General features: G+C 40.2%; 1 protein-coding gene across 1 annotated transcript; it reads right to left on the reverse strand.

Moving 5' to 3' along the window:
- Positions 1 to 10,760: 10,760 nt before the first annotated feature.
- Positions 10,761 to 14,661, reverse strand: ccr7 (chemokine (C-C motif) receptor 7). The gene is made up of 3 exons (XM_082537610.1): positions 14,476 to 14,661; positions 12,777 to 12,826; positions 10,761 to 12,550 (listed from the first exon to the last, which is right to left on the reverse strand). Exons 1-3 carry the CDS (start codon positions 14,627 to 14,629, stop codon positions 11,486 to 11,488), a joined length of 1,269 nt encoding a protein of 422 aa, XP_082393736.1. The 5' UTR covers positions 14,630 to 14,661; the 3' UTR covers positions 10,761 to 11,485.
- Between the last annotated feature and the right edge of the window lie 2,420 nt (positions 14,662 to 17,081).

Raw genomic sequence — 17,081 nt, forward strand, 5'->3', positions numbered from 1 at the left:
CTGATAAAGATAAAAATTAGTGTGTAAATGAAAACAGAATGCAATGGTTTGCTAATCTCATAAACCTGAACAAAGACGCTCTGGGTGTAGGTCAAATGTTGACTGGATGAAAAGTTGCCTTAGAAACAAGAGCAGAGTTCACTGAAGGCAAATAAGTGTGTGTGTGTGTGTGGTGGTGGTGAGGGGGGCATGAAATATCAAGAGAAGCACAATGAGTGGACATGTTTTATTGTTTTTAACACAGTTTCAGTTCACTACAAAGCCGTTCTTTGTGTGTTCTTTGGATGTTGCTCAATCATAGTTCCTTTTATTCTTTCTTTACTAAAACAAACCTTGAGATATCCCTGTGTTTAAACCTCTGTTTGTAGAATTAAAGCTGTGAACATGTTGCGGTCTCTCCTGTGTAAAAACAAAATATATATTTTTTATTAGTCCTTTATTTATCCAGGTAAAAAATCTCATTGAGATTAAAAATCTCATTTCCAAGAGAGACCTGGCATCATGGTAACAAAAGTCACAATACACGTACCACATAAGTACATAACATTTAAAACAAATACAATATCCCATACCAACATGTGAAAAATATACAATAACAGATCAAATTAAGAGTACATTAAAAACAATCACACTCAGTAAAAGAGTTGTTCTCTCGTTCCTTTAAGACAGACTTAAACTCTCCCAATTCTGATCATTTCAGTTCCTTCTGCAGATTATTCCAGGAAGCAGGGGCAGCGTATGTAAAAGCCTTTTTCCCCAATTCTGTTCTGATTTCTGGGACAATCAATTGTAGGATATTGTGAGAACGACGGCTGCATTGGTTGTGGTTTTTACACATATAAACACATAAATAAGATGAACCAGCCCAAGGAGAGGTTTATAGATAAAGATCAACCAATGGGAGAGTCTACGAATATGCAAAGATGGACATTTAGCAGCAGCATACAAAGAACAATGATGTACACGATTTCCATAGCCGGTAATAAGACGTAAAGCACAATGGTACACAGTATCCAACGTCTTTAGGTAGTGGGCAGGTGCATTCATAAAAAGCAGGTCACCATAATCCAATAAAGGTAAAAAAGTTGCATGAATCAAGTGTTTTCTCACTTGGAGGGAGAAACAGGATTGATTTCTAAAAAAGAAACTTAGTTTAATGACAAATTCTGATCTATAATGATCCCTAGATACTTGTAAGATGTGACCATTTCAATTTCAGTTCCTTGAATTGTTTTAATCTTAGGAGACGTAGCTAACAACTCTTTGCCATTTGAGAATAACATGAACTTGGATTTCTCTGGATTTAACACCAACTTAAGTTGAGTTAAATGGGACTGAACGACATCAAAGGCAGACTGCAGAAATTGCAGGATTTGTGCTACTGAAGGGGATGAACAATAAATAATTGTATTTAATCTGCATAAAGATGGAATGCTGCATTTGAGAAATTATCACAAAGGTTGTTTATGTAAAGAGAAAATAGCAATGGCCCTAATATGGAGCCCTGCGGAACTCCTTTGGATACTGGGAGAAAAGAGGAAGAAGACCCGGACACACTGTTTTCTTGGTGACAAGTAATTTGAAAACCAACTTACAGCATTTACAGATAGACCAATATTGTTTAGTCTATGTAATAAAATAGCACGGTCAACTGTATCAAAAGCCTTTAACAAGTCAAGAAAAAGAGCAGCACAGGATTTTTTGCAGTCCATTAAATCAGCGATGTCATTAACCACTTAAACAGCAGCAGTTATTGTGCTGTGTTGTTTTCTGAATCCTGACTGATGTTGGGAAAGAACTGAATTGATTTAGTAAGCCAGGTTTCTGATGATATAAGAATATCAGTATCTAACTCTTTCATCCAAATTTTCACAAAATCAATTTTGGGAAGAAGACTTCTGACATTTAAATGAGTGATACCAAGACCTGTTCGAGTTTTGAAATCACAAGGAGTACTTAAGCATTTGCAATCTGGACCGGGATTAGGTTGCACATTTCCAGATAAAAGAAGCAGAAGAACAAAACATTTTCTTTGCACAGATTTTTTTTTTTTGTAGGATTACAGACTGATTTCTCTTAGTGCCCAATCTCTTTGGGGGGTGAGAGAATTGGGAAATAAACCAGTGATATTGAATAAATAAATCAGTTGGAATGAGATCTCTGCTCAGGATCACGTTTGAGAAGCTTCTAAAAGATGTAAAATCCCACCTTGTTCCCTTTGAGAGGAGTAAGAAGTGTGGTTTCTCTTGCTCTGCAGGCTGTTCCTGCACCTGATGTAGACAAAAAGCTGTCAATAAAAGCAATAAAGGAAAAAAGGCTACTGAGGATAACATGCTGACTGACAGAGGAAAAAGACCTGAGGTAGAGCATGGCTGTGTGGCCTGCTGGCTGATAACATATACAGATAGATATAGAAGTATAGAGAAATAACTTTCATTCAGAGAAACAAGTATTTGATACCCTAAAACCCAGCCAGAAGTGTGGGTTCTACAGATGTGTTTATGTGGCTCACAGAAATCAATCAATCCATCAATCAATTACAGATACTCCTGATCTCAACTCCATTTCAACCTTTCTGCCACCATGGGCAAAACCAAAGAGCTGTCAAGAGAAGGTGACAGCAGTGCGTGATTATTTAGAAATGGATGAAATGTAAATTGACCCTCCTCACCCACTCGTGGGGTGGCTGTAGCTCAGCAGGTGGAGATCCGTTGCTTCAGTCTTTGGACAAGATACTGAACCCCATGTTCCTCTGATGCACTGATTGGAGTCTGAATGTGTAGATGGATAGAAAGCACTTATGTGTAGAAAAGAGTGCTCAAGTAGAGCAGAAAAGTGCTGCATAAGAACAGTCAATTTATCATTTACCGTCAGTCACCCTCCGTCTGGAGCCCCACGCAATATCTCGCCTCTTTGTGTGACGATGATTCTGAGGAAGGTGGTGGATCAGCCCCAAACTAAATTTATTAATCATCTGAAGGCAGGTGGGAAGATAGTTTCCCAGAACAGCGCTGATAACACGCCAGACAACACCAAAATCTTGAATTCCCCTGCTCAAGAAGGCGCAGGTACAGACCTGTCTTAAGTTTGTCTGTGAACATCTAAATGACACAGAGAAGCCTTGGGAGAAAGTGCTGGGGGCAGAAACTCAAATCATGCAGACAGTGAAGAAACCTAAAAGATTTAGAGAATGTCTTTAAGGAGGAGTGGGCCAAAATCTCTCACCGTTGCTGCCACTGTGTTTGACAGCAAGGATTTCAGGTTTTGTTTGGGGTGGATCAAATACTTACTTCACTCAACGACATGCAAATCAAGTTATAACTTGTATGTACTGTGTTTCCTGAATTTTTGGACAATATTCTATGTCTCTCTATTAAAATGAAAGCGACATAAAAGAATTAGAGATGGTCCATTTCTTTGTGAGCAAATTTACTCATTTAGCAGATGTTCAACTAATTATTTCTGCCACTGTACATCACCAACAGTGTGTACAACAGTGTGCAGTGTGTCGGTGAAAAATGCTGATTGGTTGAAAGAAAGGGAGCTATAAAGAGTTCATAAACAAAAGACGTCTATATCTATCTGTGGTCGGAGAAGCTGCGCAACCAAAATCATTACAACCATACAATCAACTTCATCACCTTACTTTGAAATGGTTACTTTAAAAGCTGGGACCACCAAGTCTGACACCTCTGACAATCAGGTGCATCAAGATGGAAATAAAACACAGACACAGCTGCTCTAAGACTGAATCAGTCTGTTTCAACTTTGCAAACCTGAGAATAAACACACACGCACACAAAACAAGGAGACACACAGAAATGGACACTGTAAACACACTCACACTCCCCATATACACTCTATATTTAGGCCCCAGACCCAGGAGATGGTCCGCTTCACTCTGGGGTGGAGGCCGACCGGCTCAGTCCCCGCAGCAGCAGAGGAGTCCACCATCACAGACCCTAAACGGACGACCAGTTCGTCCTCTCAACCTCCAGCCCCAGATGGCAAACAAGGAACAGGGTTGTAAAAAGAGCCCATGCTTCACTCTGCCTGTTCATACGTGGTGTCCATGCATGGTGTTCTAAAGTGCATTTAAAAAGGGGGGCATGGCACAGACAACCCTCTGCCAGATAGCAGCTGGTGTCAGCACGACCCCTCCACAGAACCCTCAATGTCTACATGCGATTTAAAATTGAGAAGTGGGGTCAGGTGGGGTGAGGCTGAACGAACAGACCCCCTGTCTAGACGCCATTCAGTGTGCCCACCCAGAAGAGGTGTATGTGTTATGACAATGTAGGTAATGAGAGTGTCCAAGGCCCTGCATGTTTGGTGGTGTGATGGAGCGGGAAGCAATTAGGGATGGGGAGGAAAGGCCCAGAGGGCAAAGTGTCCTGATTCCTGGAGCCAGCCCCCCCACTGACCCTAATAGGCACTCCTGTTCCCTAAAATCCACCAAGGGCAGGGGGCCCCAGGCCCTTCTAGCCCAGGGTACATGGCTGCAGCACCATCTTGGGGCCAAGCCAAGGAAAGCCCACCTGACCCAACCACAGAGGGAAAACTACACCTGCCAGACATTCAGTCAACTCCCAGACTACATAAGGCAATAGACACCCAGGTTGAGTCCATCCTCCACCTCTGTTAGATCCTGTGGGTTTAAAAAAATAGATTTCCCGATTTTAAATAGATTTTAATTTGAATAGTCCGATATCAATTAATTAAATTCTGAAAGATGTTTAAATATAAATGTATTTTGCCAGAAACGCCAGAATCTCAGCTTATAACTCACAAAACTATTTTAACAACCACCGAGCAATTAAAGGGCAGGTAAATAGATTCTGCAAACAGAAACACAAAGCGCTGTTCACATCTCACAGATTCTTAAACTGCACGTTTCATCACTCCGACCAAAACTCACTGAACCAGCAGGAAAAGAAGATGAACCTACACTTCACATTTGAAAAACATCGTCATGACTTTTCTCTTACTTTTGCCGTTTAGCTTCCACCACAATAAAATCCCACTTCCTGCACAGTGCTGTCTCTCAGTGTACTTCAAGACCAGTTTCCCATCAAAAAATCTCTGTTTTCTGCATTTTTCACTGGCTTATTACCCACCAGTCTACCGTTGTGTACGGCCGCTGTTTTTTAGGGGGGAATCTCTGACAAGAAAGGCAAATTTCGGCTGTTCAATACTGAAGAAATTTCAGCTTTTACCATTTATGAAAAATTGGAAAATGCTTAGCTCAGTCTCTAATAAAACCTCTGTAGCTTTGCTCTGCTTCACGTCAGCAGCATCTTCATATGTTGATTCATGGTTTTCTTGAGTTCTCGATCTACTGTAACACATTTTTAAGCGAGTGTAGCAAAACCACGACAGACCCGATGACCACACGTTCATGCTTTTGAGGATTTCACACATTTTATTCTTCTGGTTGCTGTTCACACGCTGGGCTGCAGCCCACCACATACACCACAACAACAACATCAACTCAGGACCCAGTTCAGTGTTTTATCCTGGCAAGGCATGATTGCGGATGCTGTTTAGTTGCGTCCGCCTCCCCTGCAGCGGCACCGCAGACCACGCCCCGCAATAGGGGGTTATATGATATAAAGCTGGTCACACAAATCTTAAGGCTAGACCATGCAATTTCACAGCCTCACACTTCCGGCCTACCCGGCCCACGTAGACCGTGAAGGCCAGGTCCTCAGGAGGATGCACCCTATGAATTTGGACACCCCCTACATCTAAGTGTCTCAAATGTCACTCAGCAGTGAGCTGCTAACTAGGAAATAATCCAGACAAGAGTAGAAGTGATGGACGTGAGAAGAAAGTCCCTACGGTTGGCCTGAAGGGAACGCCATGCGTTGCCAAGTCCGTAATCGCTCATGTACTGATTAATTACATTTGTGGACTGTCAGTTGCACTGAGTTCCTCCTGTATTGAGCATGTCCATTTCTTCATTTAGTTCACGGCTGAGGTCGCCCCCAAGAACAAGTGAGCAACCTGAGCAGGGTGTTCAGAGAGTGCACCACAAAAAAAAAAACGTGGAAGAATGAGGGGTCATCAACATTTGAGCTGACAATACATAACGTTTTGTTACATATAAATCATTTAATTATTAGAAATCTATCCCCTGGATCTATAACTTGAACACTTTTATGAATTAAAATTGCCACTCCTCTTTGCTTAGAGTTATAGCAGGCTGAGAACACATTAGGAAACTTGCTTATCTATAGCTGTGACAGGTCTTAAATATCTTTAACCTTTTAACCTAGCACACTTTAGTGTACCCATGGTTGTGTGTGTGTGTAGCTGATGTTGCACGCTGTGTGTGACGCTTAAACGAAGGAGAAAAATCACACATCCATCATATGCAAGAAGGTGTGGTTCCATAAGAGCGCGATACATAGACCCGAGTGGTGCTTGGTGTTGTCTGATTGTATGTGTGCACATTAAATTATATGCGCCGTGAGGCTGTAGAGGATGTGCTGAAGCTGTGTGTGTGTGTGTGTGTGTGTGTGTGTGTGTGTGTGTGTGTGTGTGTGTGTGTGTGTGTGTGTGTGTGTGTGTGTGTGTGTGTGAGATCATGCGGTGCAGACGTGTAAAGTTCAAGGGTGCAGAAGCAGACACAAGAAAGAAAAGCTAATCCAGAAGATGTTGGGGGTGAGAGGGAGTTAAAAAGTAATGTAAGTATTTTTGACAATGCACAATTACAACTTGCTATCTGCAGCACTTTTACACGACCATAATACATCTGTGTGCGTGCTTAAGGCAGTGGTTCCCAACTGGTGTGCTTTGCGACAACTGTACAATATATTTTTGCACTGTACAACTACAGAAAAAAATATTAATGACTATATTATTTTTTTTAGGCAATTTAGGCTCATGCACACTTGGTAACTAGCAAGCTAAAAAAAAAAAGGCTCGTGAAATCCAATAATTTCTTCTAAATGAAAACTCAAAGCTCACTTAAAGAGATGAGGAAAGTTTAATGATGGTGGAGTGCTAACACATTTGGAAAAATGATTTCAAATATGATGAGTGGTCTGCAGATGGGCTGCCTATAGTGCTTTTCTGTGATAACACAATCTGAAGAAGCACTGATGACATATCAGACGCTATACAGATGATTTGGTGTAGAAACGAGTACAGATGTGCCCTGAAATCTTGGCTCCTGGTTTGGTGCATCTATCCATCGACCTGTTTATGTGAAAGAAGTTAAAATTGCGTTAATAAATAATATGTGCACTATAACTGTAAGAAAAACTGCTGCATGAAGGTATAATACAAAAATCTCTTTGGGATCTGATGCTTGACGAGTGTGTTCACCTCACAGAATGAAGATTTATTATACAGCTTTATAGAAAACTGTGATGGAGAGCAGTTTGTTCAGTGATGCCTGACTCCCATGGAGTCTCCAGTGATGCTTCCAGCCTCACTGATTAGTTTGTTGATCCTGCTGGTGTTTCTGGCACTATCGTTACCACAGACTAGTAGAAGATCTCCAACATCTCGCTGCACACCTTAAAGGATCTGAGCTTCCTTACAAGTGGAGTCTGCTCATACCCTTTTTGTACACAGCGTCACTGTTGCTCCTCCAGCGTGTCCGCTGCTTCGACCTGATGCTGATGGGCGTAGTCGCAGTGTTTTTCATCCAGAAGTCAACCAGCATCTTTTTTGTCTTGCTGACATTCAGAAGGAGGTGATTTCTTCTGGGCCGCTCCAAAATGTTCCTGCACTCTGACTCCTGCCCACCCTTATTACACCTAACCACTGCAGTATCATCATTCCTTATTAAAGGACGTGCTCTGTGTATTAATGGGTTAATCTGCCTTTAAGTTGTCTGTAAAGAGTGTTATAAAAATGCTGATTCATTTCTTGATCTTCGTGTTCCCAAAACTCGTTGAGCATTATTTATATATTTACCTCCACATCATTCTGGATTTGATAGCTTGTTATAAATCCTTTGCAGCACGGTGCTTTTGACTGTCTTAAAAGCACAGCTTTACTCACTGTAAAGGCTCAAATGACTAAGAGAGCTTTCAGTTTTTGCAGTAGGTAAATCTACCGAGGAATGATTATTAACGCCTGTGTGTGGTTTCTGGATCGCTCAGTGTCTCTCACCTTGTCCCCTTTCACTGATGTGTGACAGTTGGCTGTTTGGCATTCTGCCGCTTCTGTCCAGGTGTACTAAGACTCATCCCCCTTCATATAGCTTGGCGTGGATGACGTTGCAGGATGGGAGTTACGGTCAAAAACACCCACAAGTCTCCAAAGCCCCAACGAGCTGCTCAGTGCTCGTACAGTCTCATGCAGGGGGTGGGAGGTGTTGTCCATGATGGATGTTAGCTTAGACAACATCCTCTCCTCCCCAACCTGCTCGACTTTCCTTGGATTAGTGAACTTATTTCATTTCTAACAGAAAATCATGTGTTTTTGTTTTTTTTAGCTAACATATAATCGGCGCAGGCAGACTCTTTGTACTTTACCTGCTGACCTGCTGCCAGGCCAAACACATCAAACCTGTGGCTCAGGCTTAGCTGCCCCACTCCCATCTCCTTATACCCCTGACACTGAACCGGCCCTGATATCTAAAGAAACAGGTGAGATATTTCACATCAAGAAGTTTTTTCACCTGCAGGAGGCCTCTTGGGAAATAATATTTGCATTCTACACACTCTTTAAATAGAACGTTTTTGGAGAAGTGTGTGTTACTCTGCGTTTATTTTCCACACTGTCTTATGACTGTTGCAGGTGCTGAGAGCTTTCAGGAAGCTGAAACCAATTAAAACCTATTTGAGTTCCACCAGTTCTCAGGACAGAGACGTATTTTAGTTCACTATATTTTGTTTGAAAATTCATAATCGAAGGATTATTTAAGTTTTATGTTAAAGCAGTAAAAATTTATTTTACCCAATTTTATAGATGAGTATTGAAATTCACTTCCATCCCAAAAAACTTACATATATTTTATATGTATTTGGTTTAAGCCACCAATCACTGAAAAAGTAAAATTTAAAATTTAATTTATCAATTATCATAAAAAAAATATGAAAATGTAAAATATGACTTGCATATATCTCATCAATCTTCCCTGAAATAAAAATGTGTTATATGTTGCCGTGGTTTCCTTTGTTAAAGTGGTGGGGCCCAAAGTGATATGTTTTTTCCATGGGGCCCCAGATCCCCAGTGGCACCCCTGGTGGCGTCACGCACTAAACCAGGGGTGGGCAACTCCAGGTTTTAGATGTGTCCTTGAACCAACACAGCTGATTTAAATGGTTAAATTAGCTCCTCAACAAAGTTCTCCAGAGGCCTGGTAACGAACTAATCATGTGATTCAGGTGTGTTGACCCAAGGTGAGATCTAAAACCTGCAGGACACCGGCCCTCGAGGCCTGGAGTTGCCCACCCCTGGGTTAGAGCCACCTACCTCACTAACAGATGAAAATCTGTGTAAACCACAAACCCTTGTAATCACACTCAGTGTCGTGGATTTCGATTTCTTCGTCTCGTTACGGATTCTTTAATTCCAATTTATACTTCATGGTTATTCCGCTGATGAGTTTCGGTTATGTGATGTTTTGATTCATGTCTTGGTTTTTATTATTAGTTATAGTAGTTTTAGTTCCCTCAGTAATTGCCACTATGTTCCTCCTTTGTCTCGTCTCGTCAGTGCCTTCTCCTCTCTCTCTGTTACCACGTCTGGTGTGGGTCTTTTTGTTACTTCCCCGTTTTATTTTGAAGGTTAGTCTTCTGTTTTGTCTTGCTCTATTTTGACTTTGTTTTTCCTTCCTTTGTGGTTGTGAGTGCTGTCCTAAATGTCAGTGTTGTCTCTCTTTCCTTTCAGCTGTGCATCTTTTTAATCAACCCTCTGTACATGAATAGCCCCGTGTTACTCTTTGTCGACTCATCTGTTTTGTCTTTCTTTTGTTTCTTTTGTTTTTATTTTCTATCCTCAACTGAACTTTGAGTAAACGAGTGATGAATTGTATCCTTTCCAAATTTGGCAAGAATCCTTCCCTTAATCTATTTTTGCATTCTAACTGTGACACTTAATACTTTGTATTTGTAATTAAAGCAGTAAATCATTGCAGCTGCAGCAATTGTGGCTGTGTCGAAGGGATGTGGTTAGTTAATGGATTCTCGCCACCTTCTGCACAACTTACTAGACTTTTAGTCCAAAATCAGTTGCTGCTCTAGTGCTACAGGGACAGATACGGCACATCTCACACCTCAGTACCTTCAGTCAGATTGGATTTAAGCTTCTTGTTTTGGCATATTTAAATTTATTGATCTCATCACTTTTGTGTGTTTGTTTTAATTTGATTGGCTTATGTAACATATTCATTTCTCAACTCTTGTGATAAAGTATTTCTTGTTTTGACTTGTCTTTTTATCTGCCCTGCATAAGAAATAGTCAAACTAATCTCCAACTTAATATTTTTATTATTTTACAACTGTAGATACTAGAGTAACTTTACATGATTCAAAATTCAGAATAATCTTTATTTATTCTATGCATTATGTGTTTATCCTAGACCTTCATACGCTATCTGAATCATGCTTTGACATCATCTTTTTTCTGATTGGCTGCCCCTTGCAAACTGATATCGGAGAGCAGGTGAGTGCCAAGATTGAGACGTCTGAAGCCTGAGCTTTTAGCTCGCAGGGATTACCATGATTAATGTGAGCTTCCAGTGTTGGAACACTATATACAGGACAAAAAAGAACAACAGATCCTGTGCAGCTAGCATATGAAGTATGACAAAGTGCACATTTTTAATTGTAATTTCTCTGAATATGCCATTGCTATTTTTGATGTAATAAGTGCACCTGAAATCTTGTTTTAATATATTTAATCTTGTTTTGATAATCTGGGCTATTTACAAATGGCAGAGAAAAGTACAAATAAAAGGTACACAGCTGGCTTTAGTTTGATTTGATATACCCTGCTTTGAATAACAAGCACAAACAGACAGAAATAATATACATTGTAGCAAATGCAAAAATGATCATGAAAGTTGTTTAACAGATACAGACAGAAATAAACTCAGGTGATAAAAAGAAAAAGAATCTATGTAGATCAAACTTCTGTGTATATCAAACCTATTTTTAACTAAAAATGCACTTTTCTGTTTTTTGTAACACTGTGTGGTAAGGTGTTTAATACTGTTGACATTTTTCTTTAAGATCACAAACATCTTGAAATATTCTACCTTAGAACAAATATACAAAAACAAGGAGAGCAGAAAAACATCTGGAAATCCATTTGTGTCATTCAGACTTTCTTTTTTTTCAAGCAGCGACATAAAATTAAGATTGAGCCAAATTTAGTTCAGCTTATTTGTGCAGTCCTCCACAAAAGTCCCAGTTAAGCTATCTACATATAAAAACATATGCTTTGATATTGTCCATAGCTCTTTGTAAGCAGGTGTGTAACACTAGGCTGAAGGTGCTGACTCCTCCACACGGACGCTGTTTTAAGGAGAAAATGTGGTGGTGGTCTCAGTTTCAGTGGGCACTGAGCTCCGCCTCCTCCCACAGGTATACCTAAAGAACCTCTCCTGGCTCATGCAGCCAAACTCTTTCAGTAGTTTCAGGAGGTCATAACGAAACTTTGTACCGATAAAGGCATAAACAAAGGGGTTCAGGCAGCACCTCAGGAAGGCCAAACTCTGGGTCGTGTCAGTGGCATAGAGGAGGTTGATTTCGTATTTGCAGTCCATCGGTACTCCGCGTGCTGTAAGAACTGTGTTCCAAAACAGGACCACGTTATAAGGCGTCTGGAAGACCAAGAAGACAGCGACCACAGCGAGAATCACCTTGATGGCCTTATTCCGTTCAAAGCTACGAGCATAGTAAAGGGTCCTGAGGATGCTGCTGTAGCAGAAGGTCATAAACAAGAAAGGAAGGACAAAACCCAAAGCAATCTGAGTTGCCTGGACGGTGATGCGAAGTGGGTCATAGTTGCTGGAGAAAGGGGTGCAGGTGTTGTTATTGATGGTGGTGTACACCATTTCTGGCACAGAGAAGATCAGGGCCAACACCCAGACCAAAGCTGATGACAACTTGCTGATAATCACTGCCTGGGAGCGGTGGCGGTGAGCAGAGATTGCTTTGGAGATGGCAAAGTAGCGGTCGACACTGATGAGGGACAGAAGCAACATGCTGCTGTAGAAGCTGACCTTATAAATGGTGTACATGGCTTTGCACAGCCCTAGACCCAGCACCCATTCTACCATGGAGTTGGCTGCCCAAAAGGGGAGGGACAGGGCTAAGAGCAGGTCTGCAAAGGACAAGTTGAGCAGGTACACATCGGTCATGGTCTTGAGTCGCTTGAAGTAGATATAAGTGAGGATGATGAGCATGTTTCCTGCCAGCCCCAGGAAGCAGATGATGGAGAAAAAGATGGGCATAAACACGAAGCGGAACTGCCGATTGGAGTGCTTCTTACAGAGTTCAGGAATCTCACTATAATCCCAGCTGGAAAAGCTGTAATCTGTGAATGTAGTGGTTGTGTAATTTCCATCGTCGGACAAGCAAGGCTGCAAAAACAGAGCAAAAAACACATGAAAAAAGTAAAATAACAGAGCAGATCAGACAAAACTACACCTGCCACCTGCCTTTGGTACATTGTACTTTTACACCACCACTTCCTGGGGGGAGGGGGAGCACTTGGTACCACAGGGGAAGACTGCGGTTCGGTAAATACTATTTATCCCAAACATATTTACAGCTGGAAGAAGAGCTTCAGTGAGGTGTTTCTCTTACCTTAGAGGTCATTAACCATACCAGCACAGTCGGCAGAAAGTTCTGGAGAGCTGAAAAACAAATGTAGATTAGTTATTTATTTATTTTAGAAATAGGATCTGTGGAGACAAGCTTAGTGTTCATATAAACGATGACTTTTCAAGATGCTCAAACGTTAGTTTTGGACTTCCTCAGCTTCTGTGCGAGGGAGGTTTAGTAGAAAACCCATATACATGTATTTCTATGCAGATAATACCCAACTTCCAAATCAATTGGTCCTCAAGCCATAGAGGGCTGAATGACCTTTAAATTTCTACTTCAAAATTCAAAGAAGGGTGTTATTAGTTTTTAATATTGTATTGGGCCTGGACACCTCAAAAATGGTCTACTTATTCTGGATTGTATTATTTTTGTCCGTCTGTAAGGAAATATGTTCGTTAACAATTTCACTATGTGCATGTGTGTGTGTATTTCTGCACATGACTAACAGTTTGCATTGGAGTTACACAAATCCAGCAGATGCGTGCGTGGTACAGATCACATCTTTTGAACTAATCAAGCTATCAAACCCAAAATAAGTTAGTTAATTGGTGGTATTAGGGTGATTTCCTTTATAACACGCATGAAATTCGTGTTTATTTGTCAGCTTTTAACCCAGAGTGAAATTTGATATTTGGCTTTATTGTCAAGTATTATTAGTATAGTACTGGTTAACATTTGAAAGCTCGGGAAGAAACACAAATCCTTTGTCACATTTTTGTCACAGCAGATCCATCCGCTGTGGTGACCAACTGTAAATAAGAGAACAGCTGGTTCTTTGTTTTTCTTCTTCTATTATTGTTACATTGTCTACATGTGTGGGATTTTATGCTTGTAAAAGACTTGACAATAACTGTTTTCACTGTTTGACTGCAACGACTCTTTATTACTGCCAAACAATCATAGACTGTTTGAGAAGTTTTTCCCCTTCTGGCCTACATCTTTTATCTTTTCTAATCTGTTTTCGGGGCTTTTGATCATGTGGCCATCGGGGAAAACTCCGTTCCTTCTTTTTTTTTTCTTATGAAAGTTATTTGTGGTACTCACAAATCTGATTAGTGAAACTGTTAAGATAAATGAGACTTTTAATAGATTGTGACATTACTGATATGTTGATAATATTTAAAACTAAAGACAAGTGTTACCAACCGCAATAAAATCTGCTTCTATTTCCTAATTGTTGATGTAAGTTCTTTTAAATGCTACTAGTGTATTTTTAGTAATTTGGGCTTCTTCAAAAATGATACTTTGAGCTGCTCCTTTATTTCCCAAGGGGCTGTCGCAGCGGATGAATCTACACTCGACTTTGCCCAGATTATTACACCAAATGCAACCTTGTGATTTATCTAACCTTGCGACAGACATATACTAGAACAAACCATGCAAGGCAATTATTATTATTTTATTTTACCACCAGTAAGCAGGTAGTTGTAAAGTTGCTGAATCAAAGTCTCTAGTATTTAAAAAAGCAGCTTTAACACACTAAAAAAATGCAAGTCCATGTTAAGTGTTCAATAGTAGATGAAACTGCCACAGCAGCTATCATTAGTTTTAAAATATAAAACGTGAGATTTAAGAAACACAATCTTTTTGGTATTTTTTGTTTTTTGTCTGCATTTATTCATTCATTCATCACAGCGCACACAAACGTCCTTTAACTATGTTTCTAAGCTCTACTCACCTCTGAGAGGAGTCATGTTGGCTGACGGTAGTTCACTGTAGGTGAAGCCGCTGCACACGCGGATCTGTCTATTTGATGGTGCTTTCCCTTCATTCTCACTGACAGGTCTCTGAATTTTTTTTCCTGATACCACATCACGTGGTAACCACCACATGTGAAGTGAAACCACATGTCACAAAAGTTAACTTCAGTTAATGGCGCAGTGATATCATATGAAATATAGATGGAGTTCAAGCTACGATGGTGTGTGCCAGTTGGTGTTCTTTGTTTCTCTTTCCCTAACTCTCTCTCACACACACTCACACACACCCCTACCTGCCTACTACAACTCTTTATTATTATTATAAAGAGATTATAACCTCTTCAAAATCGTCACTCTACCATGTAACACTACACATGATCTATAGAATAAAAAGAAAGCACAGGTTTGGTGGTTTTGATCACGTTGAATTATTTGTTAACACTACTAGCAAACATTGACATTTCTTTGCACAGCCCTTTGCTCCTTGTATCTAACTGAGAAGTCGTAGGTGTTGATGCGTAAAGCACTGTGAAAATTTCAAATGTTAGTTCAGAGGAACTTGAGTGATTCTGTGCCTAAGGGGTGGCTGAAGTTCAAAGCTACACATTGCAGTCGGCAGATACTAATCTGAGAGCTAACACGTATTGACCTGATAATAATCAGCATTTGCTTAGAGCTGAATGAAACAGATGAATTCTCTGAATGTTTTGTGTTCATACTGAAAGATAGTTTTGCTTTCATTGACATTTGCTGCTGTTACTGTGACATTCAGGGCTAATGCTGGACATGAGGTGAAACCCTACAGAGCTGCTTTTTTTTAACTCAAGATCTGCACTAGCTTTCTGCACACCTGTCTCTCTGCGGTATTGTGGTTTGTTGCTTTCACTTGAGGCAGTACTAACCACAGTACAAACGTGGCATGTTACAATGCACCGTATCATCTTTCACGTTGAAACCATCAGATCTGTCAATCGGATGGTGATTAGTTTCCAATCTTATGAGGCTGAAACCTTACAAATCATTGCACAAAGATTTAAATCTCCTGCCAGATCTGTGGCATTACTCGAAGCACCTACTGTGTCAGGATCGGAGATGAACAGGATGATGGGTACTGCTGCTATGAAAAACAGGAAGAGGAAATCAGAACAATTCCTTCACATGTTACCCACTTCCCTTACCTGTACTGTGCAAAGGAGAAAATGCTATATGCAAGTGCAGTGAGCCATGGCGAAGCTCTTATTTCTGCACCATGAATGTTTTACAGTACTGTCATCAAACAGTACACCTTTTAAGTAAGGCATTTAAAAGCAGCATGCAGATGAATTCAAAAATATCTGGTGTGTTTGTTTAAAAAAGCTAAACAAAAACATCAAAATACTTAATCAGAAACAAACACACACACCTTCATACAGGTAATTAATGCACAAGAAGTGGCTGCACATGATGAAAGACAAGAATTGACTTTGTTTATATATGGAGAATTCTGCTGTTAAATAATGTTATAAAGATTTTATTGCATGTTTTTTGGTATCTGTGGAGCTGAATCAGTCTGTCACAACAAGCTGCCACTTTCTCTCTACTCAATCTGCTCTACTTGTGATTGACAAATCATTAGCCATTATCTAATGAGCATATCCTTTCTGACTCTAATTACAAATGGAAATGACAGAATTACCTTTTTAATAATACACAAAACTAAAGTTCTTAAACAGAAGTTCCCTTTTTCTATAAATTTCTGTATAACCTGATGTCCTTTTTTTTTTTTTTTTTTTTTTTGCCACCACAGTCCCAGCAGCCCCTCCCCCTTCTGGTCGTCAGAAAGAATGCAGGTTTAAGCCACTTAAATCAGTCAACCAATCGTTTATACTGGAGAGACTAAGTACAGGAGAAAGGATTACTGTTAACTTTGAAGAGATAGCAGAGTATAAAAGAAAATAAAAAATATGGAGCTGAAAATGAGCAGAGAAGGCTTTAAATTGGGCTGTTTTAGTAGCTCAATACAGCTGAAGCCCAAATATACAGGGTGGGCCATTTATATGGATACACCGTAATAACATGGGAATGGTTGGTGATGTTAAAGTCCTGTTTGTGGCACATTAGTATCTGTGAGGGGGCAAACTCCTCAAGATGGGTGGTGACCATGGTGGCCATTTAGAAGTCGGCCATCTTGGATAAAACTTTTGTTTTTTCAATAGGAAGAGGGCCATGTGACACATCAAACTTATTGGTAATGTCACAAGAAAAACAATGGTGTGCTTGGTTTCAACGTAACTTTGTTCTTTCATGAGTTATTTACAAGTTTCTGACCACTTATAAAATGTGTTCAATGTGCTGCCCGTTGTGTTGGATTGTCAATGCAACCCTCACTGAAGCATAATAACAAATCCCAGCAGCAGCCAGTGATATCCTCAGCCTTCCAGCACAGCGGTCTTTTTTGCGCCACGGACCGGCCTTTAAGGTGTCGCGGATAAATACAACAAAATAAAATGATACGACCGAGACAAAAACTGTGGTATTTTGTAAATATAATAATAAACGTGAATTCACTGTGTAATTGTGTAACTTTATTAGCAGCGTGCTCCTG

Source organism: Aulonocara stuartgranti, assembly GCF_965226115.1.
Source record: "Aulonocara stuartgranti genome assembly, chromosome: 6".
Classification (NCBI taxonomy): Eukaryota; Metazoa; Chordata; class Actinopteri; order Cichliformes; family Cichlidae; genus Aulonocara; species Aulonocara stuartgranti.

Excerpts from the sequence above, each read along its gene's own strand:
- ccr7 (XM_082537610.1), bottom strand. The coding sequence starts at position 14,629 with ATGTGGTGGTTACCACGTGATGTGGTATCAGGAAAAAAAATTCAGAGA. Across the intron at positions 12,827-14,475 it reads CAACATGACTCCTCTCAGAG|CTCTCCAGAACTTTCTGCCG; the intron begins GTGAGTAGAGCT and ends TTTGTTTTTCAG. Across the intron at positions 12,551-12,776 it reads TATGGTTAATGACCTCTAAG|CCTTGCTTGTCCGACGATGG; the intron begins GTAAGAGAAACA and ends CTGTTTTTGCAG.